The sequence below is a fragment of the Stegostoma tigrinum genome, chromosome 36 (assembly GCF_030684315.1).
Source record: "Stegostoma tigrinum isolate sSteTig4 chromosome 36, sSteTig4.hap1, whole genome shotgun sequence".
NCBI lineage: Eukaryota > Metazoa > Chordata > Chondrichthyes > Orectolobiformes > Stegostomatidae > Stegostoma > Stegostoma tigrinum.
In genome coordinates this window covers 4,223,972-4,248,129 of record NC_081389.1, presented here as the reverse complement: position 1 = coordinate 4,248,129, position 24,158 = coordinate 4,223,972, and the positions used below count along the sequence as shown (strand labels likewise).

The 24,158-nt window shown below is 44.0% G+C and overlaps 1 protein-coding gene across 1 annotated transcript in view; it reads left to right on the top strand.

Annotated features, from left to right (window-relative positions):
- The window catches only part of trip4 (thyroid hormone receptor interactor 4), a 138,935-nt gene that overhangs the window by 87,420 nt on the left and 27,357 nt on the right, over positions 1–24,158 (top strand). The window contains exon 12 of the mRNA XM_048520687.2: positions 19,352–19,448. Coding sequence (XP_048376644.1) covers positions 19,352–19,448 — 97 coding nt within the window. The remainder of the gene's footprint in view (positions 1–19,351; positions 19,449–24,158) is intronic.

Below are 24,158 nucleotides of genomic sequence, written 5' to 3'. Positions count from 1 at the left end.
ATGTAGTAGAGAATGCAAATGGACTGTTGACCTTCCATTTCAAAGGGAATGGAGAAAGTATAGTGAGCTTTTACTAAACCCAAAAAGGCACTAATCAGGCCCCAGCCAGAATACAGTAAACAGTTTTGGGCCCCTTTTAATGAAGGACAATAAAAGGCATTAGTGCTAGTCCAGAGAGAAGATTCACCAGTCTGATACCAGGTATGGAGGAACTGTCTTATGAGAAGTGCCTTGAGTACTTTACTCGCTGGTATTTAGAAGAATGAAAGACAGCCTTATTGAAGGGAGTTTTTCCCAGGGTTGGAAAATCAAGGACTAGAGGGCATCAGTTTAAGGTAAAAGGGAAAGAATAAATGGGAACCTGAGGGACAACTTTTTTACACAGCAGGTGGTACACATATGGAATGAGCTGCCAGCGGAAGTGATTAGGATGGGTACATTAACAACAATTAAAAGGAATTTGGACAAATACACAGATAGGAAAGGTTTAGAAAGAAATGAACGAAGTGCAGGAAAATAGGGTTGGTATGGATTATCCAAGATATCAAAGTGTGTAGCTGGATGAACACAGCAGGCCAAGCAGCATCTCAGGAGCACAAAAGCTGACGTTTTGGGCCTAGACCTTTCTTCAGAGAGGGGGATGGGGAGAGGGGGAGGTGGACTGAAGATGGATTTTTTGGTCAGCATGGCCTAGTTTAGGCTGAAAAGCTGTCACCATGCTGGAGGACACCCTGACTCTGATCGTCCAATGCATTTCCTCCATTTGTACATGCTTAACTTTCTTTGAGTATTGCTGAAAAACACAATTTTGTCAAAGCTTTTCCCTTTGCAGTCATCAGCACAATTGAAAATAAGTACTGAAGTGAAAGGAAAAGAGATATCTCCTGTATAAGAGGAGAAGCTTGATTGATTGGCAGGTAGACACCGATTGGTGAGTGTAAGACAAAAAGCTTTGGAAAATAAAATTTCTTTTGTCAGCAATACTCAAATTGTGTACAATTAAACCATACTTTACACAGTTATCACTGTAGGTTGATGCACATAAACTTGTCTCGCTCTCGCTCTCTCCCTCTCGCTCTCTCCCTCTCGCTCTCTCCCTCTCTCTACTTCTGCACTGTATTTGTAGTAGAGGTTCCTGCAGTTAAGAACCTTAGGTGCCTCCCTCACTTTATCACTTGCATGGTCACTGGACTCGAAGCATTAACTCTGCTTTCTTCCCAGATGCTGCCAGACCTGCTGAATTTCTGTAGCAATTTCTGTTTTCCTTTAAAATCTTATATGTTTTAATCACGTCATCTCTTAGTCTTCTAAATTCTACCAGATACAAGTCTCGTCTATGCATCCTTGCTTCCAAAGACAATCTGCCCATTTCAGTAAACCTTCTCTGAATTACCTGTAATGCATTTATATTCATCCTTAAATAAGCCATCCAACACCATATGTGGTACATCTAAATGCTGTTTCACCAATGTTTTTTGTAAATCACGAGCTCTTGTGATGACTGAAAACATCCTATTAGCTTTCCTAATTCACAGGATATGGTGGCACAGGCTAGGCCAGAATATATTATCAATCCCTAATTTCTCAGAGACAATTAGTTAAGCTGTTGGTTTGAAGTTGAGGTATGGATGGCAGTTTCCTTCCCTAAAGAATATAAGTGAACCAGATGGGTGTTTTCTGAAAATCAGCAACAATTTTATGATCATCATTAGGCTCTTAATTCCATTTTTTTATTATTAAATTTAAATTCCACCATCTGCCATGGCAGTATTCAAATGCGGGCAGCCAGAATGTTATGACAATAAAGTGTGAAGCTGGATGAACACAGCAGGCCAAGCAGCATCTCAGGAGCACAAAAGCTGACATTTCAGGCCTAGAGTTAACTGGGTGGCTTGTTTGTGTGACGGGAAAAGTGAATCTTGGTTATCCGATGGTTCAAATGATAAGACTTGTGTGAACCTGGAGCTGGTCATTTTAGAATCATTCAGCTGTTAAGGAAGAAAATTCATTCTTATAAGTATGTGAATGCTTTTTATTTGCTAGACAACATTTATTCCTCTACAAATATGATTGTGGGCTGCCGCCTTGAATTATTGCAATCCTTGTAGCAATGCGCTTACAGGATTAAATTAGTTAAGGTATTTAAGGAGTTTGGCCAAGGAATAATGGTATCTATCTAAGACAGGATGTCATGTGATTGATGTAGTTGCTGTTCTTGGCCATTTTTGTAGACTGCAAAGATAGAAGACTAGCAGATACACTGCTGCGATAGAATAGTAGAAAAACACAGAATGCAGCATGGTGGTGGAAATAATGAATCAATTGATAACATTGAGCTTCTTGAGCGTGATTACAGCTGTACACATTCAGAGAAGCTGAGTGTCCTATCTCACAGGTGGACAGACATTGGGGATCAAGATGTGGTGTACATAACATGACGTACACAGCCTCTGCTCTTGATGCGGTCATGATTTGATATGGCTCATTTTCACTCTGTGCATAATTTAGCTGCCCTGTTTGCTTACATAAGACCCAAGATCAGGTACAGCATGAAGTTAACATCTTTAACATCTCAAGGAGGGAAAAAAACTCATGTCCTAAACTTGTTACTGTCATGCAATAAACTACAGCTTGTTTAAGACAAGAACCTTTTCTAGTTTGGTCACCAGGTGGTTTCTCCATATCATTTGTGACCAAACAGACCCTGTATATCCCTATCAGGAAAGAGGATGGGAGCAGCAAATCTACCAGGTGGAGTTTGTACCACCTTGAATTGAGATGAAGATTTACCTTGTAACACAATTGTGTTGTTTGAATAAGCTGTAGTTATCAACATCATAACAGATTGTAATACTAAACTAATTTCAAAAAGCAATTTGGCATATTTGAATAATTTTATTCCCAAGTGTTAAATTGAGCCTGTTACCTTTGGATTTAGCTCCAGCTGTACTCTTGAGTAATGATATGTTTTGAAATTCCTGTATTTATTTTCGTGTTCCTTTTTGCTGTTACATGGAGTCTGCCAAACCAAAAGCTTTGTTCTTAACTCCTGTTTATTTCCACCACCAACCCCCCCACCCCCAACCTTGCTGGTGTACTGACTCATGCCACCACTTCACTCCAGGGGGCAAACTGTTCTGTCTGTCCTGGGGCCTAAACAGTGTGTGTCATTTCAGCAGGATTTTGGCAGGTCTGCCTGATTCTTTTCTCTTCTGAAGGTTACCCATGCAACTTCACCAGCAGGATAGCGATCAGCATTGGAAACCCCACTCATATACTAATTCAAAACATTTCACTTGCCTTAGCTAGTGCAACTGAAACATCCAGATGTCTGCCTCACTGAAACTAATGGCCTCAAAAACAAGCCAAAGCTCTTGATAATCAAATTTTGCAGTCCTCTTTTTATTCGCTTAGTGCTGCGGCTTTTTCAGTATAATTATCTTTCTGCATTCTGTCCTGGGGCCCCAAGACACAATCACGTTCCCTTTTGCGGCCTTTGGTGTCTCACTATCCACATAACAGGGCGGCACGGCAGTTAGCACTGCTGCCTCACAGCACCAGGGACCCAGGTTTGATTCCACCCTCGGGTGTCTGTCTGTACGGAGTTTGCATATTCTCCCCGTGTCTGCATGGGTTTCCTCTGGGTCCTCCAGTTTCATCCCACAGTCCAAAGATGTGCAGATTAGGTGGATTGGCCATGCTAAACTGCCTGTAGTGTTCAGGATGTGTAGCTTAGGTGGGTTTTGGGGAGAGTGGATCTGGGTGGGATGCTCGGATGCTTAGATGTTCCGTGTGGACTTGTTGGGCCGAAGGGCCTGTTTCCACACTGTAGGGATTCTAATTCTGAAATAACTGTTTCCTTAAACAACAAGACTGCCTTTTTAAGTGCAGTAGATTGTAGTGTGGGGTGCAAGTTTCTTTATCACTTGCAGAGACAAGTCAGTTCATTATTTACGATTTGTTCTGTGGGAAGCTACCACATTTGATTTCTTTGAATGTGACTTTGAATTCACTGGGGCCTGTGCGATGAAGAGAACACCATTTGCTGACTTGTATTTAGATCTTTTCTGTGGAAAAATGCTTCAAGAAAATGCTTCAAGTGTGACACTTGCTGTTTTGTAAAACTGACCAGTAGTTCTCCAAGAAGCTGTTATTGGTTTTCGATTGTGACTCAATATATCTGTGCTTTCTGTATATAATGTGGGTGGTCTCTTCATGTGAACTGAGCACATCAGTGTTTAAGTGTACTTGTGGAGGATAACTGACCACCGGAACGTGAACCTTCACTCTGTGGCAGGCTGAATTCCAAGTGCAGAGTGAAAGTTCGGTTTTTTTCCCTCTAGTGAGATAATTTTGGTTTTAGCCTGTTTCTTTTTTTTTAAAAAAAAGTAAAAATCTGTTCCCTTCTTGTTCTGTTAACATTGCTGCCAGTTGTAATTTTTTTAAAGTGTTATCATTAAACCTGACCTTGTGTATTGCAACACTTCAACAATTTTCTCCCTCCGTTTAAATGCTTGCCTTTGTGTATGTGTAACCATGACCTGCTGTTCACTATCTCAGTTGTACCTTTCTGTTTCAGTGAGAACCTTATTTCAAACTGAGTAGTACATTGGGATTTGTCCAATGTTCAGTTATGTGGACTGAGTCCACGAATGATTTGAGTTAAATGTCAAAACAAAGCAACCTTGCCTGTCTGGCATAGAGAAAACTTCCAAATTAATCAGAGTTTGTTCCAACTCCGATTTGATAAAACCCAAGTGTTTGGATGCTCTATCTGACTATTTCAGGCCAGCACAACGTGACTATTAGAAATAGAGTATTCATCTCCTTTTTAAAATTACACATGTCCGTATTTGAATGTTTGATTTGAAATGGTATATCTTGGATCCTTGACAATCCCCTGTGCTCCATTTCTTTAGTTTGCTCACAGTGAAATTCTGTATGATAGTATCTTTGACAGAAGGGTAACTCTTTGTGTGGTTATGGAAGAAAGCTGCAGTTTGTATTGTGGAGTCAAGAAGCGTGTCATTGATTATATTCACGATGAATTGCATCAAAGTATTGACTCATCTCCTCATGTTAATTTACAAAATAAAGTATTAGTTTAGGTGAAAATTATGACCTCAAATAGGAAACTAGCTTTAAGGGCTGTTGTCTTCGAATAGCTTTTGTGACTACCATCAGTCCAAAGAATCATTAGTCAAGGTTAATCAAGTTGGTAGAAAACTTGCATCTGTGATGCTGGGGATCTGGAGAAGAGGCAGAAATGGATCATTCATCTGGGTCAATTTGACTTGTTTTAGTGGTGCATTAATTCTGTTCCCTGTCTGTTGGATAATGCCTTCAGGCTAGTTCCTTAGTGGTGCAGCCAGTACTTTCTTTAACAAGCATTAGCATGAATGTATTATTCTGGAAAATAATTTGTCGTAATGCTGGACGTAATTCTTTAATTCAATAAGTAATGTTTCTGGACAACTGATAGGAAGTGAGGCCTCAGTGGACATGCCCATTTGCAAGGATAGTAGAACCAAGCACATGAATGCAAAGGAGAATGCTTGCAACCATCCTCAACCATAATTGATGAGTGAATGATCCATCTCTGCCTTCTCCTGAAGTCCCTGCCATCAGAGATGCTGAGCTTCAGTCAATTCTTTTCACACCTGCTGTTATCAAGAGCACATTTGAATACAGCAGAGGCTATGGATAGCAGTATCATCCCAACTGTAGTGCTGAAGACTTGCACCCTAGAACTAACCATGCCTGTAGCCAAACAGCTACAGGATTGACAGCCACTCAACAATGTCGAAAATTATCCAGATATTTTTCATCCTAGAAAACAGGGCAAATCCAGTCCAGCCAATTACTTTGAGAGATAATGGGAACTGCAGATGCTGGAGAATCCAAGATACAAACAACTGCACCTCCCAGTCGCAAACCATTTCCACTCCCCCTCCCATTCTCTTGATGACATGTCCATCATGGGCCTCCTGCACTGCCATAATGATGCCACCCGAAGGTTGCAGGAACAGCAACTCATATTCCGCCTGGGAACCCTGCAGCCATATGGTATCAATGTGGACTTCACCAGTTTCAAAATCTCCCCTTCCCCCACTGCATCCCTAAACCAGCCCAGTTCATCCCCTCCCCCCACTGCACCACACAACCAGCCCAGCTCTTCCCCCCCACCCACTGCATCCCAAAACCAGTCCAACCTGTCTCTGCCTCCCTAACCGGTTCTTCCTCTCACCCATCCCTTCCTCCCACCCCAAGCCGCACCCCCAGCTACCTACTAACCTCATCCCACCTCCTTGACCTGTCCGTCTTCCCTGGACTGACCTATCCCCTCCCTACCTCCCCACCCACACCTTCTCCACCTATCTTCTTTACTCTCCATCTTCGGTCCGCCTCCCCCTCTCTCCCTATTTATTCCAGTTCCCTCCCCCCATCCCCCTCTCTGATGAAGGGTCTAGGCCCGAAACGTCAGCTTTTGTGCTCCTGAGATGCTGCTTGGCCTGCTGTGTTCATCCAGCCTCACATTTTGTTATCTTGGAATCTCCAGCATCTGCAGTTCCCATTATCTCTAACAAAGTGTGGGGCTGGATGAACACAGCAGGCCAAGCAGCATCTCAGGAGCACAAAAGCTGACGTTTCGGGCCTCAAACCCTAACCCTACCACTTTTCTGATGAAGGGTCTAGGCCCGAAGCGGCAGCTTTTGTGCTCCTAAGATGCTGCTTGGCCCGCTGTGTTCATCCAGCCGCACACTTTGTTATCTTGGCCAATTACTTGACCATTTGCCTAACCTCACATTTCAGCATAATGATGGAAAGTGTCATCACCGCTGCTGTGAAGCAGTACTTAGAAACAACTGTGCCTACTTTGGGTTCCACCAGGCATTTTATCTCCAGTCCTCATTGCAATTTTGTCCAAACATAGTGGCTAAAGTCTTAGGTAGCTCAAAGGAAGGTGGTGGGGCTTGTGTAAGTAGTTTAGAGTGAGTATGTATTTGAGTATTTTGTGGGAGTTCTAAAATCGGAGATCCTTTTAAAATAAAGCCTTTGTTTTAAAAAACCATACATTTACACAATGTGAGTGTTGCCAGCATTTGTTACCCGTCCCTGGTTGTCCTTGAGAATGTGGTGCTAAGCCACTTCCTTGTACTGCTGCAGTCCATGTGGTGTATCAACACCCTCGGTACTGTAAGGGAGACAGTTCCAGGATTTTCACCCACCGACACCGAAGGGAGTAGCAATACAGTTTCAAGGCAATGTATGGTGCATTCTGTATATGGATGAGATGTTAAATTGAGGCCCTATCTGCCTCAGTAGGTGAACTCAAAAGATAAACAGGTAAGTTACCCCAATGCCATGGCCAGTATTGATCCCTCAATCAACGTCACAAACACATGTATCAGAGATAATGGGAACTGCAGATGCTGGAGAATCCAAGATAATAAAATGTGAGGCTGGATGAACACAGCAGGCCCAGCAGCATCTCAGGAGCACAAAAGCTGACGTTTCGGGCCTAGACCCTTCATCAGAGAGGGGGATGGGGAGAGGGAACTGGAATAAACAGGGAGAGAGGGGGAGGCGGACCGAAGATGGAGAGAAAAGAAGATAGGTGGAGAGAGTATAGGTGGGGAGGTAGGGAGGGGATAGGTCAGTCCAGGGAAGACGGACAGGTCAAGGAGGTGGGATGAGGTTAGTAGGTAGATGGGGGTGCGGCTTGGGGTGGGAGGAAGGGATGGGTGAGAGGAAGAACCGGTTAGGGAGGCAGAGACAGGTTGGACTGGTTTTGGGATGCAGTGGTTGGGGGGGAAGAGCTGGGCTGGTCGTGTGGTGCAGTGGGGGGAGGGGACGAACTGGGCTGGTTTAGGGATGCAGTAGGGGAAGGGGAGATTTTGAAACTGGTGAAGTCCACATTGATACCATTAGGCTGCAGGGTTCCGAGGCGGAATATGAGTTGCTGTTCCTGCAACCTTCGGGTGGCATCATTGTGGCAGTGCAGGAGGCCCATGATGGACATGTCATCTAAAGAATGGGAGGGGGAGTGGAAATGGTTTGCGACTGGGAGGTGCAGTTGTTTGTTGCGAACTGAGCGGAGGTGTTCTGCAAAGCGGTCTCCAAGCCTCCGCTTGGTTTCCCCAATGTAGAGGAAGCCACACCGGGTACAGTGGATGCAGTATACCACATTGGCAGATGTGCAGGTGAACCTCTGCTTAATGTGGAAAGTCATCTTGGGGCCTGGGGTAGGGGTGAGGGAGGAGGTGTGGGGGCAAGTGTAGCATTTCCTGCAGTTGCAGGGGAAGGTGCCGGGTGTGGTGGGGTTGGAGGGCAGTGTGGAGCGAACAAGGGAGTCACGGAGAGAGTGGTCTCTCCGGAAAGCAGACAGGGGTGGGGATGGAAAAATGTCTCGGGTGGTGGGGTCAGATTGTAAATGGCGAAAGTGTCGGAGGATGATGCGTTATATCCGGAGGTTGGTAGGGTGGTGTGTGAGAACGAGGGGGATCCTCTTTGGGCGGTTGTGGCGGGGGTGGGGTGTGAGGGATGTGTTGCGGGAAATACGGGAGACGCGGTCAAGGGCGTTCTCGATCACTGTGGGGGGAAAGTTGCGGTCCTTGAAGAACTTGGACATCTGGGATGTGCGCGAGTGGAATGTCTTATCGTGGGAGCAGATGCGGCGGAGGCGGAGGAATTGGGAATAGGGGATGGAATTTTTGCAGGAGGGTGGGTGGGAGGAGGTGTATTCTAGGTAGCTGTGGGAGTCGGTGGGCTTGAAATGGACATCAGTTACAAGCTGGTTGCCTGAGATGGAGACTGAGAGGTCCAGGAAGGTGAGGGATGTGCTGGAGATGGCCCAGGTGAACTGAAGGTTGGAGTGGAAGGTGTTGGTGAAGTGGATGAACTGTTCGAGCTGCTCTGGGGAGCAAGAGGCGGCGTCGATACAGTCATCAATGTACCGGAGGAAGAGGTGGGGTTTGGGGCCTGTGTAGGTGCGGAAGAGGGACTGTTCGCATGCAGATGGCCTCAAGGCCCTCCGCTACTTCCTGTCCCGCAGGCCCGACCAGTCCCCCTCCATCGACACTCTCATCCGCCTAGCTGAACTCGTCCTCACCCTCAACAACTTCTCTTTTGACTCCTCCCACTTCCTACAGACTAAGTGGGTGGCCATGGGCACCCGCATGGGCCCGAGCTATGCCTGCCTCTTTGTAGGTTACGTGGAACAGTCCCTCTTCTGCACCTACACAGGCCCCAAACCCCACCTCTTCCTCCGGTACATTGATGACTGTATCGGCGCCGCCTCTTGCTCCCCAGAGCAGCTCGAACAGTTCATCCACTTCACCAACACCTTCCACTCCAACCTTCAGTTCACCTGGGCCATCTCCAGCACATTCCTCACCTTCCTGGACCTCTCAGTCTCCATCTCAGGCAACCAGCTTGTAACTGATGTCCATTTCAAGCCCACCGACTCCCACAGCTACCTAGAATACACCTGCTCCCACCCACCCTCCTGCAAAAATTCCATCCCCTATTCCCAATTCCTCCGCCTCCGCCGCATCTGCTCCCACGATAAGACATTCCACTCCCGCACATCCCAGATGTCCAAGTTCTTCCAGGACCGCAACTTTCCCCCCACAGTGATTGAGAACGCCCTTGACCGCGTCTCCCGTATTTCCCGCAACACATCCCTCACACCCCGCCCCCGCCACAACCGCCCTAAGAGGATCCCCCTCGTTCTCACACACCACCCTACCAACCTCCGGATACAACGCATCATCCTCCGACACTTTCGCCATTTACAATCCAACCCCACCACCCGAGACATTTTTCCATCCCCACCGCTGTCTGCTTTCCGGAGAGACCACTCTCTCCGTGACTCCCTTGTTCGCTCCACATTGCCCTCCAACCCCACCACACCCGGCACCTTCCTCTGCAACCGCAGGAAATGCTACACTTGCCCCCACACCTCCTCCCTCACCCCTATCCCAGGCCCCAAGATGACATTCCACATTAAGCAGAGGTTCACCTGCACATCTGCCAATGTGGTATACTGCATCCACTGTACCCGGTGTGGCTTCCTCTACATTGGGGAAACCAAGCGGAGGCTTGGAGACCGCTTTGCAGAACACCTCCGCTCAGTTCGCAACAAACAACTGCACCTCCCAGTCGCAAACCATTTCCACTCCCCCTCCCATTCTTTAGATGACATGTCCATCATGGGCCTCCTGCACTGCCACAATGATGCCACCCGAAGGTTGCAGGAACAGCAACTCATATTCCGCCTCGGAACCCTGCAGCCCAATGGTATCAATGTGGACTTCACCAGCTTCAAAATCCCCCCTTCCCCCACTGCATCCCTAAACCAGCCCAGTTCGTCCCCTCCCCCCACTGCACCACACAACCAGCCCAGCTCTTCCCTCTCCACCCACTGCATCCCAAAACCAGTCCAACCTGTCTCTGCCTCCCTTACCGGTTCTTCCTCTCACCCATCCCTTCCTCCCACCCCAAGCCGCACCCCCATCTACCTACTAACCTCATCCCACCTCCTTGACCTGTCCCCTCCCTACCTCCCCACCTACACCCTCTCCACCTATCTTCTTTACTCTCCATCTTCGGTCCGCCTCCCCCTCTCTCCCTATTTATTCCAGTTCCCTCTCCCCATCCCCCTCTCTGATGAAGGGTCTAGGCCCGAAACGTCAGCTTTTGTGCTCCTGAGATGCTGCTTGGCCTGCTGTGTTCATCCAGCCTCACATTTTATTATCACAAACACATGTGACTGTTTTGTGTCGCTGGGGGAGGTGGGGGTGAGAGCTGCCTGCTGCATGCATTTTGGCTGTCACATTTCCTGAATTACAACAGTGCCCAATATTCCTGCTAAGCAGCGCATATAATCAGCGTTGGCACAGCAATCGAGGCACTGACTTGCAATTCCCAAAGTTACTGCCGTGCACAGGCCTTGGATGCCCACGCAGCCGGTACGAAAATTAGAGGGAATGCTGACAGGAGCTACGTTGCAAAAGTATTTAATTGGCTGCAAACACTTTTCGAAACATCTGCAGTCATGAAAACCATAATATAATTGGACGTCTTTCTTTCTTCCATTTATATTACTTGCCAGTCATGACAGAGCCATAATGTTGCCAAGGAATGAACAAATTCGATATCTACAGAGTTGCAAATGGTGCTGAATATTGTACAATCCTCAGCAAACATCCCATTCCTGATTTTAGGATGAGATGGAGGGGTTTGTCACTGATGAAGCAAATCATGGTAATTCTTTGGAAAACATCTTGAGAAATTTGAAAGGCTGCCTTTGGATGTTGCCTCAATTTAACATCTCATCCATATTCAGAATGCTCTGCTGTAGCAACTCCAAGACATTTCAAACCTGTGAACTCCAGCACCTACATAAAACGACAGCGGTGATGGGCAAATAGCAGCACCCCCATCCGCAAGACCCCTTTCAACTTGCCCACTAGGTTGCCTTGATTGCTACTGTATTGCCACTCCCTTCAGTATCGGATGGTTAAAATCCTGGAACTGTCTCCAGTACACAAGTGTTGTTACACCACATGGACTGCAGCAGTTCAAGGATGTGGCTTACCACCACATTCTCAAGGGCAGTTGGGGGTGGGTAACAAACGCTGGCAGCGCTTACATTGCATAAATTAATAGTTTTTTTTTGAAAGCTTGAATTCTAGAAGGCTCTCTGATGTCAAGCCTCCCTTTAAAATACTCAATGTTTCTGTGTTGTGCGAAAAAAAAGTCCACATGGTTATTGTTTCTAAATCACAAAACTAGAAAAGGAAGATAATAACCTGTTTCAGAGTCTCCAGTCTCTTCGCTAAGGAAGAGTATCTGAAAATATGCACTTTCCCACTCCCCCCAAATCAAATAGAGAATGTGCAGGATAAAGATTTAGAATGGATCCTTTTTCTGTCTTTGAGCATCACTGGCAAGATTTGTACTTCTTCATCCTCAGTCGCTCCCATAAACTACACCTATCAAAGCAAATCGAAGGTATTTCCTTACCTTTCTGACTGTCGTTTATCTTATGGGTGATGGAAAGGTTTGAGAAATCAGGAGTGAACCATTGCCATATAACACGCAGTCTCTGATCTGCTCAATAACCGTAGTATATATGTGGCTGTTCTACCAAAGTTTCTGATGAATTGCGATGTAACTCTTAGGATTTTGCGTGGTGGATGGTTTGATGATAGTAACCTCATTGAGTATCAAGGGGAAATTGTTCAGCTTGAAGGTGAGTATTGTCACAAATGTTCCTTACCAACATTCACTGAAAATAGTTGGGCATAAACAACTACACTAACAAAGTAGGATGGCAGAGAACCATAAAAATGCAAGTAAAATAGGATATTTCTCAGTAACAATGATTATTAGTTGATAGATTTATTTAATAAATGTATATTGGTCCAATTGGTGTATTTAACCCGAAAGCATTTGGGACCAAAGCTAGTACTAGTCACTGTCATAAAAACAAGATGTGTATGTAATGATCTGCAGTTTGCTGAAGACCATTATTATCTATCTATGTAATGTGCCATCAATAAAGCTTTACACTCTCTGCCTGAAGCCTTTATTCACATCATCCAGTCTCAAGAAGCTGTTTGTATGTGAGGGTCAAATAGAGAGTTGGTCAGCACTTACTGAACTCAGACTATTTGAATCTAATTGGGCTGTGGCAAAGTGTTCTTATATCAGTGTTGTTTGTATCTCTGAGTCACTTTTGTACAGTGTCCGTCAGTTGCAATTGTTGAAAAATTCATATTTCGCTCATCGGTACTGTTGATGATATTGGAATTTTTTTGGCCAATCCTTGGTGCTGTGGAGCAGAGCTAAAAGTGTGTTTGTGGAGGGAGAAAAAGACATCTTAACTTGAACATGCAGAAAAAGATTTAAGTTTGAGGAAGAAGGGTGGAAGAATTGTAATAACATTTGAACAAAAAACATAAAAGGACAATGAAGGGAAGTGAGAGGAGGAAGAGAAAGTAACTGAATATACTGGCTGCACTTGCCTATTAACCCATATGCTGACCTCCACCGGTTTCCTGTTCCCATTCCGAGACATAACTTAATTTGTACTCATTGATAAATCATTCTTCCTACTTTTGTAGCCATTTTCAGTCCTATATCCGATCATCCATGTGTTTGAGCATCTTTCTCCAATCTTTTCAGACCGCTTAAGATCAAATCTGATTTTTGAGCTAACTTCATTAAACCTGTTGTGCCCGATATTTCTTCATCGTTAGGTAAAGTCTATCAATATGAACTTTTAAATTACAATTGATGTAATAACAATTGGTGTTTATCTTTTGTCTCACTTTCAGAATGCCGTCCCAAATGTCTCCTCATTCTCTTTTGTAACTGCATAATCACTTTGTTGACTCATCTTTTGATTATCTCTAGATAAACCCCATTCCTTTCCTCTTCTGTGAAGTGCCTTGGGACTATGCTAAACACATTTTGTTAGTTCACATTGATTTTTGAGTCAGAAGGAGAGTAAATCTGGTAGCAAAATCAAAGCACAGGAGGAACCTTTAAGGTTTTGTGAGGCAGCAAGGAAGGACCAAGTGACTTTGTTTTCATGCGCACTCTGTAAATGTTTGCTTGTATTTTAGCAGCTGTATGTCCCTAGGTTTAAATCCAGTGAGAGATGATATTTTGTTGGAAGTTGACATCCTTCCATTTAAAATGATTCATAGAATAGAATCATAGAATCCCTCAGTGTGGATACAGGCCCTTCAGCCCAACAAGTCCACACTGATCCTTAGAGCATCCCACCCAGATCCACCTCGCATAACCCACCATCTACACATCCCTGAATGGGCGATTTAGCATGGCCAATCCACCTAGCCTGCACATCTTTGGACAGGTTATCAGAAAATCTAAAACGGTATGTTACATTAATGCTGAATGCTAAGTAGTCTACTGTTCAGCGTATAGATACATTGCTTCAAACACCCCTACCCCATCAGCACTTTATTTTGTTTTATGAGAAATCAAGAGTTTCTTTTACATGTGGTTGTGTGTGACTTTTACCTACTGTTGCATGCTGATTCCCATGTGAAAAAAGGAGGAACGAGCAATTATTAAATGCCTTTCACAATCTGTGGAGAATCCAAAGCACTATTGCAATATCGTTTTCTAGCCAAACCCTGCAACCGGTTTTACAGCAAGATTGGTTAACCAGTTGAAAACTTTTGGTGGACTTGTCAGAGGCTAGCTGGTAGCTAAGATCATTCTCCTCTAGTATTGTGAAATCTTCAGTGTCGATCCAATTTGGTGAATTCTCAAAATTAGGTGAATTCTCAAAGTTAGGTGAACTGCAAAATACAGATCCCTTTATGATCGTGGAGGATAAGCAGATCAGCACCAAGCCTTGAAAGGTATACATGGCTTTGGTTACTTTTCTGTTTGGTTCATTTAATGTGTAGATGAAGATTAAATTAGATTAAAGAGTCATCCTTGATAGTTGACCTATATAGTTGCTGCTTTCTATGTAATTGGCATCAATAATGCAATTGCACTGATGTTGCACAATGGGAATTGTGTACAGGCCTGGAATGATGCAACGGATAAACACAAATTGAATTACATTGCCCAACCTTCTAGTTCTTTGTCATTCAACACAATAAGTTGCAATTAAGTATAGTTACTGTTAATTTCCTTTACATTCTTCTCTCCAGTCTGTTGTGTTTTTTAAAATATAGACAAAGGTGGAGATTTAGAAACAGGCCACAAGAAGTATTGAGACTGAAGCATAGGACAGCTGGATTAAAAGAAACACGTGGGACTTGCGTGTAAATTACTATCCCTATTGATTTATTTTTGGTCCTTCAACTTGTTAGCTCAGCTACTCCTGGGAGCTAGTGTTTGGCCATGTTCATTATAATATGTTTAGAAATGGATAGGAGTTAATTCTTCCATTATTTGAGTTTACAAGTGGTCAGATAGTTAAAGCTGTGACGTAAAATCTGATTTGAATCACTGTCAATGAGTTGTATCTTTTGAAGTTATTGTATCACTTAGGAGTGTTTTCAAGTTTGAAGTTTCGTATCTGATTTGGGCTGCTCTGCTGTACTTCCTACTAAGCCATAGAATCCATACAGTGTGGAAGCAGGCCATTTGAGTCCACACCAACCCTCCAAAGAGCATCCTGCTCAGACCCAACCCCGCTACCCTATCTCTGTAACCCTGTATAACCCATTGGCTGATCCATTTAATCTATACATCCCTGGACTCTCTAGACAATTTAGTTTGGTCAGTCCGCCTAAATTGAATATCGTCTTAAATTGTTGTTCTCTCTTCTCAATTTCTAGTTTCACCTCTCTATCCAAATAACTGATGCTTGCCACCCCTGGAATTATTGTGAACATATGAACTAGGAGCAGAAGTAAACCAGGAAACCCTTGCAGACGCGGGAAGAATGTGCAACATCCAAACAAACAGTCACCCAAGGGTGGAACCAAACCTGGGTCCCTGACGCTGTGAGGCAGCAGTGCTAGCCATTGCACCACTGTGCCACCCAAAATCTTTAACCTCATTTTGAAAGACATGCTGGATTCTCTTGGAATTATAAATATAGCTTTTGACAGCTGATTAAAGTATCCATTTGAAGCGAAACTATATGAATTAGGAGCAGAAGTAAACCATGTGGCCCTTCAAGACTGCTCCATCTTTTAATAAGATTGTTGTTGAATTTTCTGTGCATGCTGTCTGTTACTTTCACATTCTTCCTAAAGTGTGACGTCTAAAGCACAGTGTTCAAGTTAAAGCCAAACCTGTTCCAATACAGGTTTAATACAGTTTCCTTGCATTTGTACTATATGGCCCTACTTATCCTGGGACCCTGTGTGGTTTAATAACTCTTTCAAAACCTGCCCTTCCACCTTCACTCATTTATACACAGATGCTTATATGTCCATACATCCTGACTTTTTTTGGCATGTCATTCTTCCAACTAAAATGAATCACCTCGCACTTCTCTGCGCTACATGTCGTTGCTGCCTGTCCATCCGTTCCACTAACCTGCCCACGTCCTTTTTAAGGTTTTACACTATTTTCTCAGTTCACAATTCTTACAAGTTTTTTGTTGTCTGCAAATTGTGTCCTGTGCATCCAAGTCTAGGTCATTAACGTTTGAGGAAGAATAAGGCTCCGCGTTGCTGATCTTTGGGAACCCACTGTATGTCATGCTCCCGTCTTCAAATACATCAGTTAACCACTAAAATTAAGCAAAAGAACTTGGATCCTGGGGGTCTGAATCAAAGAAAATAGAAAATGATTTAGACACTCAGCAGGTCTAGCAGCATTTGTGGAGAGAAAACAGAGGTAATACTTCAAGTCGAGTGATCCTCCTTCAGATTAGAAGCAGTTAGGAACAGATGCTGTTTTTCCTGACAGTGGAGAGTCGGGAGGAAGGTGGGATAGAAATGGAGTGAGCAAATAGGTGATTGAATGCAGACAGAGAGAGAGAGAAAGGGATTGTTGATTGTAAGTTGGGAGTAAGAGAAGCTAGGTCGTGATAACGGGATCTACCAGTAGAGGAGAAAGGGTTGGCTGTGCTGATAGCAGTCTATTTCATGACAAGACTTGGAGTTGTGGGTCTATGTAATGGACAAAGAAGGAGGTGCTGATGCTCTGAACTTGTTAAACTTGATATTGAGTCCTGAAAGCTATGAGTTACCTAAATGAAGATGAGATTTTGTTCTTCCTCAATTCTCACCCCCACCCCACCCCTGCCTTTCATCAGCGTAAATACCACCTTTTCTGAGCTGCTTCTAGTTCTGAAGAAGGGTCACTGGACTCAACATGTTAATTCTGATTCCTGTCTATGGATGCTGTGAGACCTGCTTATTTTTTTTCCAGCAATTTCTGTTTTTGTTTGATCCATTAACTGTTGTTACCTGGTGCTCAGCCAAGTTCATATCTGTGCTGCTTGTTAGTATGTCATTATCGTTCCACAAGCTGTAAGTTTGCTCACGGGTCTATTGTATTGCACTTCATCAAATGTCTTCTGGAAGTCCACATACAACAGACTAACCCTCTCTGTCACCACCTCAAAAAACATTCAGCCAGTTAATGAGACACTGTTTCCCCTTAACAAACTTATGTCAGCTCTGTGATACGATTCTTCTGTGCAAATTGAAAATTCATCTCCCAATGAAATATATTTGGCAAATTAATGCCATTTTATAAATTATGGTGCTTACATGTAGGGAACAACTTGAGAACTTCTGAAGTGAACAGTTTTATTTCCACAGGTTGGAGCACTTGATATGTTTTAATAAAGGACTTGATGTATCTTGTAAATCCAGTGAACTTGGGTTGATCAGAGATAATGGGAACGGCAGATGCTGGAGAATCCAAGATAACAAAGTGTGGAGCTGGATGAACACAGCAGGCCAAGCAGCATCTTAGGAGCACAAAAGCTGACGTGTCAGGCCTAGACCCTTCATCAGAGAGGTTGATCCCCTGGTTTGATGGTAATGGTTGAGTGGGGAATATGACCGGCCAGAAGGTTGTAGATTGTTGGAGTACAATTTTGCCGATGTTACTGGCCTACAGTACCTCACGAATGTCTAGTCCTGGGCTGTTTGAAGCCTGTCCCATTTAGCCCGGGTGTTCTCATTGTGAAAGTGGGACTGTGCAGGAGTCACTCTTACCTATTCTGTCATGTACAGATACATTTGCAGTTGGCAGATTGCTAAGTATGAGGTCAAGTATGTTCTTCCCTCTTGCTGGTTCCATGACCGCCTACTGCAGGTGCAGTCTAGCAGCTATGTCCTTTACCAGCAGTACTGCTGCTGAGCCACTCTTGGTGGTGGACTTTGAAATCCCCCAATGAGAGTATGATCTGTTCCCTTGTCACCCTCAGTGCTTCCTCCAAGTATTGCTGAACATGGAGGAATACTGATTCATCTGCTAAGGAACAATGATACATGGTAATCAACAGGAGGCTTCCTTGCCCATGTTTAATCTGAAGTCATGAGACTTCAAAAGGCCCGGAGTTAATGTTGAGGTTCCCAGGGCAACTCCCACCTGACTGTATACCACTGTGCTGCCACCTCTGCTGAGTCTGTCCTGCCAGTAGAACAGGACATTTCCAGGGCTCGTGATAGTAATGTCTGGGTCATAGTCATAATCATGGAATCATTCCTTACGGATAGTGTCAGGATTTTGCTTGACTAGTCTGTTAGACAGCTCTTCCAATTATGGCACTAGTTCCAGATGTTAGTAAGGAATACTTTGCAGGATCACCAGGGCTATTTCTGCCATTCGTTTTTCTCATGCCTAGATCCATACCAGATAGTCTGTTTGGTTTCCTTTCTTTGTTGAGTCGTCTTCACGATTGATATAGCTGAGTGGCTTGCTAGGCCACTACAGAGGCCAGTTTGGAGTCAATTGCATTGCGTGGTTCTGGAGTCACATATAGGCCAGAGCAGGTGAGGGTCGAAGTTTTCATTCCCTAAAGGACTCCAATGAACCAGATGAGCTTTTCCAACAAATGACAATGGTTTCATGGCCATTAGCAGATTCATAATTTCAGATGTTTTATTTTTGAATTAAAATGCCATGGTAAGGTTTGATCTCAGAACTGCAGAAAATTAGCTGAATTTCTGGATTAATAGTCTAGCAACATTACAAGGCCATTGTCTCCCCACCGACTACACCTCAACTGACACATTGGTAATTTTTGCAATTCCCACAGGAACTAATAATGTCTCAAAAATAAATTCAAACTCCCAGTTACTATTTAAAAAAGACAATACAACAGGATTTCACATTTTATGTGACAGATGCCTAAAAGCACAATTTTAAATGTACTGTTTTTGAAGGAAACTTGCACTTCAAAACTTATTATACATATAATTTTCACAGAATTACAGTTCTTAAAGCAAACACCCACTGTTCCTCAGAGCTTCCAGAGTATTCACGTTTTCCTGAGAAGTGGGTGAGTGGTTGCTTCCAGGTACTTCCCTTAGTGGATTTGAGAATCTCTCCCGAATACTACCAGGCGTAAAACTTGTCCCATTGTTGCTTCCCTTTTGCCCATAAATCTCCTGGAATCCTTTGGTTGGCCACGGGTGTGAATCTTTCACCAGAGTCTGGGGTAGGGAATGGTAGGTTGCAGACAATACTGAAGTGAAGAATAAAATTATCACCATTTAAATTGAGTTGGTGGAGAAAGTAGAGATTGAAACATTAGATCATGAGGCTCTCTGAGGTGTACCCATGTGATTCGAGCTGTTTATGTACTAAGAACTGAAGTAAAGAAAGTTCCCAACTGTCCATGAATTAATAGTAATAAATGTTTAATTTTTGTTTTCAGTTTGCAGACCAAGAATGTGGTTCTCCATTTGTGTTCATTTGCACCAATCCCCAGGAACTACTTGTGAAATTTCCAATTAAAGGACGACACAAGATCTGTAAGTGACTGGATAGTGAATAAAGTCAGTGGTGACATTTAGTTCATTACGTAGTTTTAAAAGCCTCAACGTTACAGAGCTTCTAAGGGGACTGCTTCACAAGTGTTAATACAGTGCTGATGCTGCTTTTCTTTTGTAGTTTTGATTATTTTGTTGAAGCACTTTATTATAATAGTGGAACAGACGATGGTTTCTCCATTCCTGCTTCATTCTTTAGATCTGCTTATCGATAGCTTTATTTCTAACCACATCATTTTAGAACTTCTATCCTTTTTTCTCTTCAGTCCCTCCATGTGGTCTCTCCTTTCTTTTGTAATCTTCTCCAGTCCTACAGCCCTCCAATTTGGACTTCTTGAGCATTACTATATTCTAATCATTTCACTATTGATGAATTCTCTGGAATTCCTTCCCCACACACAAAAGGGTAAATGCTACCCAAAAAGTTAGTACACAAAATGAGGACTGATAAGAGTTGGGGATAACATATTAGCATTAATGGATAAGAAGCAAAGTGTTGTGATAATTGGTGCATTGTCAAATTGGCAGTCTGTAATGAGTGGAGTCAGTATTGTGGCCTGAGCTGGTTACAATTTATATAGAGATGAATAGTAATGTATCCAAATTTGTTAGTGATAGGAAACTAGGTGGAGTGTAAACTGAGGACACAGAGAGGCTACAATGTGATGTAAACAGGCTCTGAATCAGCATCAAATTGTAGATGGAGTGTATTGTAAGGAAATGTGAGGTTATTCATTTTGACATTGAGGCTAGTAAGGCTGAATAGTTTGTAACAGGTGTGAGATTTGTAAATGTTGATGTTGGAAAGACTTTGTGTGCTTTCGCAGGAACATCAGTGTCGGTGAAGCAAGCAATTAGGAAAGCAAATGAGTCTTTGGGTGATATTGCAAGAAGACTGGACTAAGAATAAGGCATTCTTAGTACAATTGTGTGGGGCTGGATGAACACAGCAAACCAAACAGAATCTTAGGAGCACAAAAGCTGATGTTTCGGGCCTAGTCCCTTCTTCAGATGATGAAGAGTCTAGGCCCAAAATGGCAGCTTTTGTGCTTCTAAGATGCTGCTTGGCTTGCTGTGTTCATCCAGCCCCACACTTTGTTATCTTGGATTCTCCAGCATCTGCAGTTCCCATTATCTCTTAGTACAATTGTATCATGTTTTGTTGAGAGCAGACCCGCAGTATTGTGCTCCATTTTGGTCTCTCTATTGAAGGAAGGATATACTTGTCCTGGAGGCAATGCATCAAAGTTCAGAAAATTGATTCCTGGAATGAAAGATTTGTCCAATGATGAGAAATGGAAGTAAGTTGACTATTTGCGTAGCTGAGCCCAAGACCTAATAAATGATGAGCTGTTTCGTCAATGCAGGAGACAGATACAAGTGTTATAAGCCAATATTGGTAGCACCTATCATTCCAGTTTAAAGCATGAGCTGGTTACCAAACCTTCTGCCACTAAATATGAATGGAGCATGCACATACATAAACATTGGTGATTAGTGAATGGAACACTGTGGCTCAGTGGTTAGCACTGCTGCCTCACAGCGCTACTGTCACTGGTTCAATTCCAGCCTTGGGCGACTTTCTGTGTGGAGTTTGCACATTCTCCCCATGTCTGTGTGGGTTTCCTCTGGGTGCTCCACTTGCTTCCCATAATCCAAAGATGTGCAGGCTAGGTGGATTGGCCATGCTAAATTGCCCGTAGTGTTCAGGGATGTGTCGATTAGGTTGGTTATAAGGGGATGGGCCTGGGTGCGATTCTCTGGGTTGGTGTGGATTTGTTTGGCTAAAGGGCCTGTTTCCACACTGTATCTATCTAACTATGATCTATCTAACATTATAATGTAATAATCTGATTTAGTAGGGATGAATGTTTTGTTCCACTGCTACTTGAATGTAGAATGCAAACACTAACCCATGGTATCATGTGCAATCTACACAAACTATATAAATACTGTGCCAGATAATACAGTGCTGGCAAGAGCAGGTCAGAATGAAGGGATCCTGCAGCAAGTAACTCAACTCCTGACTCCTAAAGCCTGTCCACCACTTCTGAGGCACGCAGGAGTGTGTTGGAATACTCCCCACTTGTCGGGGTGAGTGCTAGTTTGACAGAACTCAAGAAGCCTGACATTATCCTGCATGCTTAATTGCCACTATGATCAGAAACATCCACCTGCTTCACCACATACTCAGTTGCAGTAGTGTATGTCATTTAAAAAAAAAGGACGCACTGTAGAAATACACCAAAGATCCTTTAGGTAGCACCTTCCAAACCCACAATCTTTGCTATCTAGAAGGACAAGAGCAGCAGATACATGAGAACATCATCATGTGCAAGTTCCCATCCAAACCACTCACCATCCTGAACAGATCGCCACTCCTTCTCCGTCACTAGGTCAAAATCCTAGGATTCCCTCCCTGGTGTTGGGGTGGCAATCGTTTACAATTTACATAGATTACTTGGATTTGGGGACCAAGTGCAGTATGTCACAGTTCGCCGATAACACACAGGTGAGTGGTGGAGCAAGATGTGCAGAGGACAGTGAAAGTCTGCAGAGGGACATTAAATAGGTTGACTGAACAAAGGTCTGGCAGATGGTTTACAGTGTTAGTAAATGTGAGATCATCCATGTTGATAGGAATAACGCCAAATTGGACTATTATTTAAATGGTGGAAAACTGCAGCATGCTGCTGCGCAGAGGGACCTAGGTGTCTTTGTGCATGAATCACGCAGGTTGGTTTTCAGTTAGAGCAGGTAATTAAGAAGACAAATTGAATATTGTCCTTCATTGCTAGAGGGAAGGAGTTTAAAAACAGATTATGCTGCAGCTGTATAGATGGGGTACTGTATGCAGTTTTGGTCTCCTTTCTTGAGAGAGGATGTACTGGCACTGGAGGAGGTGCAGAAGAGATTCACTAGATTGATCCTGGAGTTGAGAGATTTGACTTATGAGAAGAGATTGAGTAAACTGGGACTATACTCATTGAAATTTAACAGAATGAGGGACTTCAAGAAGGTAGACAATTCCTTCTCAAGGGCAACTAGGGATGGGCAATAGTGCTCAGCCAGTAATACTTATGTCCCAAGAATAAATTTTTAAACACAGCTAAAAGCATAATTTTAGTTGCTAGCTGTGTGAACGTTTTACCTTTCTAGACCTTGCAGATACATACCATGTAGCTTTCACGAAACCAAATATAATTAGAATAACATGCAAGAGATAGGAAGAGCTGAGTTATTGATGTAGTAATATTAAGGAAGCTTGTTTGGAATATTAACACTGACATAGACCTGTTAGATCAAATAGGTTATTTCTGTACTTTAAACGCTGCATGTCATATTCTTATTCATTTGCATTTTCTTCATTACAAATGTTAAGTTCTGTTTAAGATATTTTTGGCAACCTCCAGGCAGACATATTATCCAAGCAGCAAATGAGATTGACCCTAAATATTGCTGAAAGAAAACAAGAAGTTGAAGTTCATTGTCGCCACTAGTCACAACTAGGATGCAAAACATAGACTTTTTTTAAAAAAAAGACATCATTAAGACAGCATGAAAAGAGGGTGTAGCCTGTATGGGCCATAATTGGCATGGAGAAGCTACAGTAACAATTATCTGTCAATCTTAATTCTCAGATCAAGTAAGTAGGTTCTGATTGGTCAGGATTGTCATAGGCATAGAGCAAATACTGGCTGTCTCCATGACGGAGACAGAGGAATTGGGAATAGGGGATGGAATTTTTGCAGGAGGGTGGGTGGGAGGAGGTGTATTCTAGGTAGCTGTGGGAGTCGGTGGGCTTGAAATGGACATCAGTTTCAAGCTGGTTGCCTGAGATGGAGACTGAGAGATCCAGGAAGGTGAGGGATGTGCTGGAGATGGCCCAGGTGAACTGAAGGTTGGGGTGGAAGGCGTTGGTGAAGTGGATGAACTATTCAAACTCCTCTGGGGAGCAAGAGGCGGCGCCGATACAGTCATCAATGTAACGGAGGAAGAGGTGGGGTTTGGGGCCTGTGTAGGTGCGGAAGAGGGACTGTTCCACGTAACCTACAAAGAGGCAGGCATAGCTGGGGCCCGTGCGGGTGCTCATGGCCACCCCCTTAGTCTGTAGGAAGTGGGAGGAATCGAACGAGAAGTTGTTGAGTGTGAGGACGAGTTCGGCTAGGCGGATGAGTGTGTCGGTGGAGGGGGACTGGTCGGGCCTGCGGGACAGGAAGAAGCGGAGGGCCTTGAGGCCATCTGCATGCGGAATGCAGGTGTATAGGGACTGGACTTTGCAAATTTTGCAATTTTGCAAAAATTCCATCCCCTATTCCCAATTCCTCCGCCTCCGCCGCATCTGCTCCCACGATGAGGCATTCCACTCCCGCACATCCCAGATGTCCAAGTTCTTCAAGGACCGCAACTTCCCCCCCAACAGTGGTCGAGAACGCCCTTGACCGCGTCTCCCGCAACACATCCCTCACACCCCGCCCCCGCCACAACCGCCCAAAGAGGATCCCCCTCGTTCTCATACACCACTCCACCAACCTCCGGATGCAACGCATCATCCTCCGACACTTCCGCCATGCACAATCCGACCCCACCACCCAAGACATTTTTCCATCCCCACCCCTGTCTGCTTTCCGGAGAGACCACTCTCTCCGTGACTCCCTTGTTCGCTCCACACTGCCCTCCAACCCCACCACA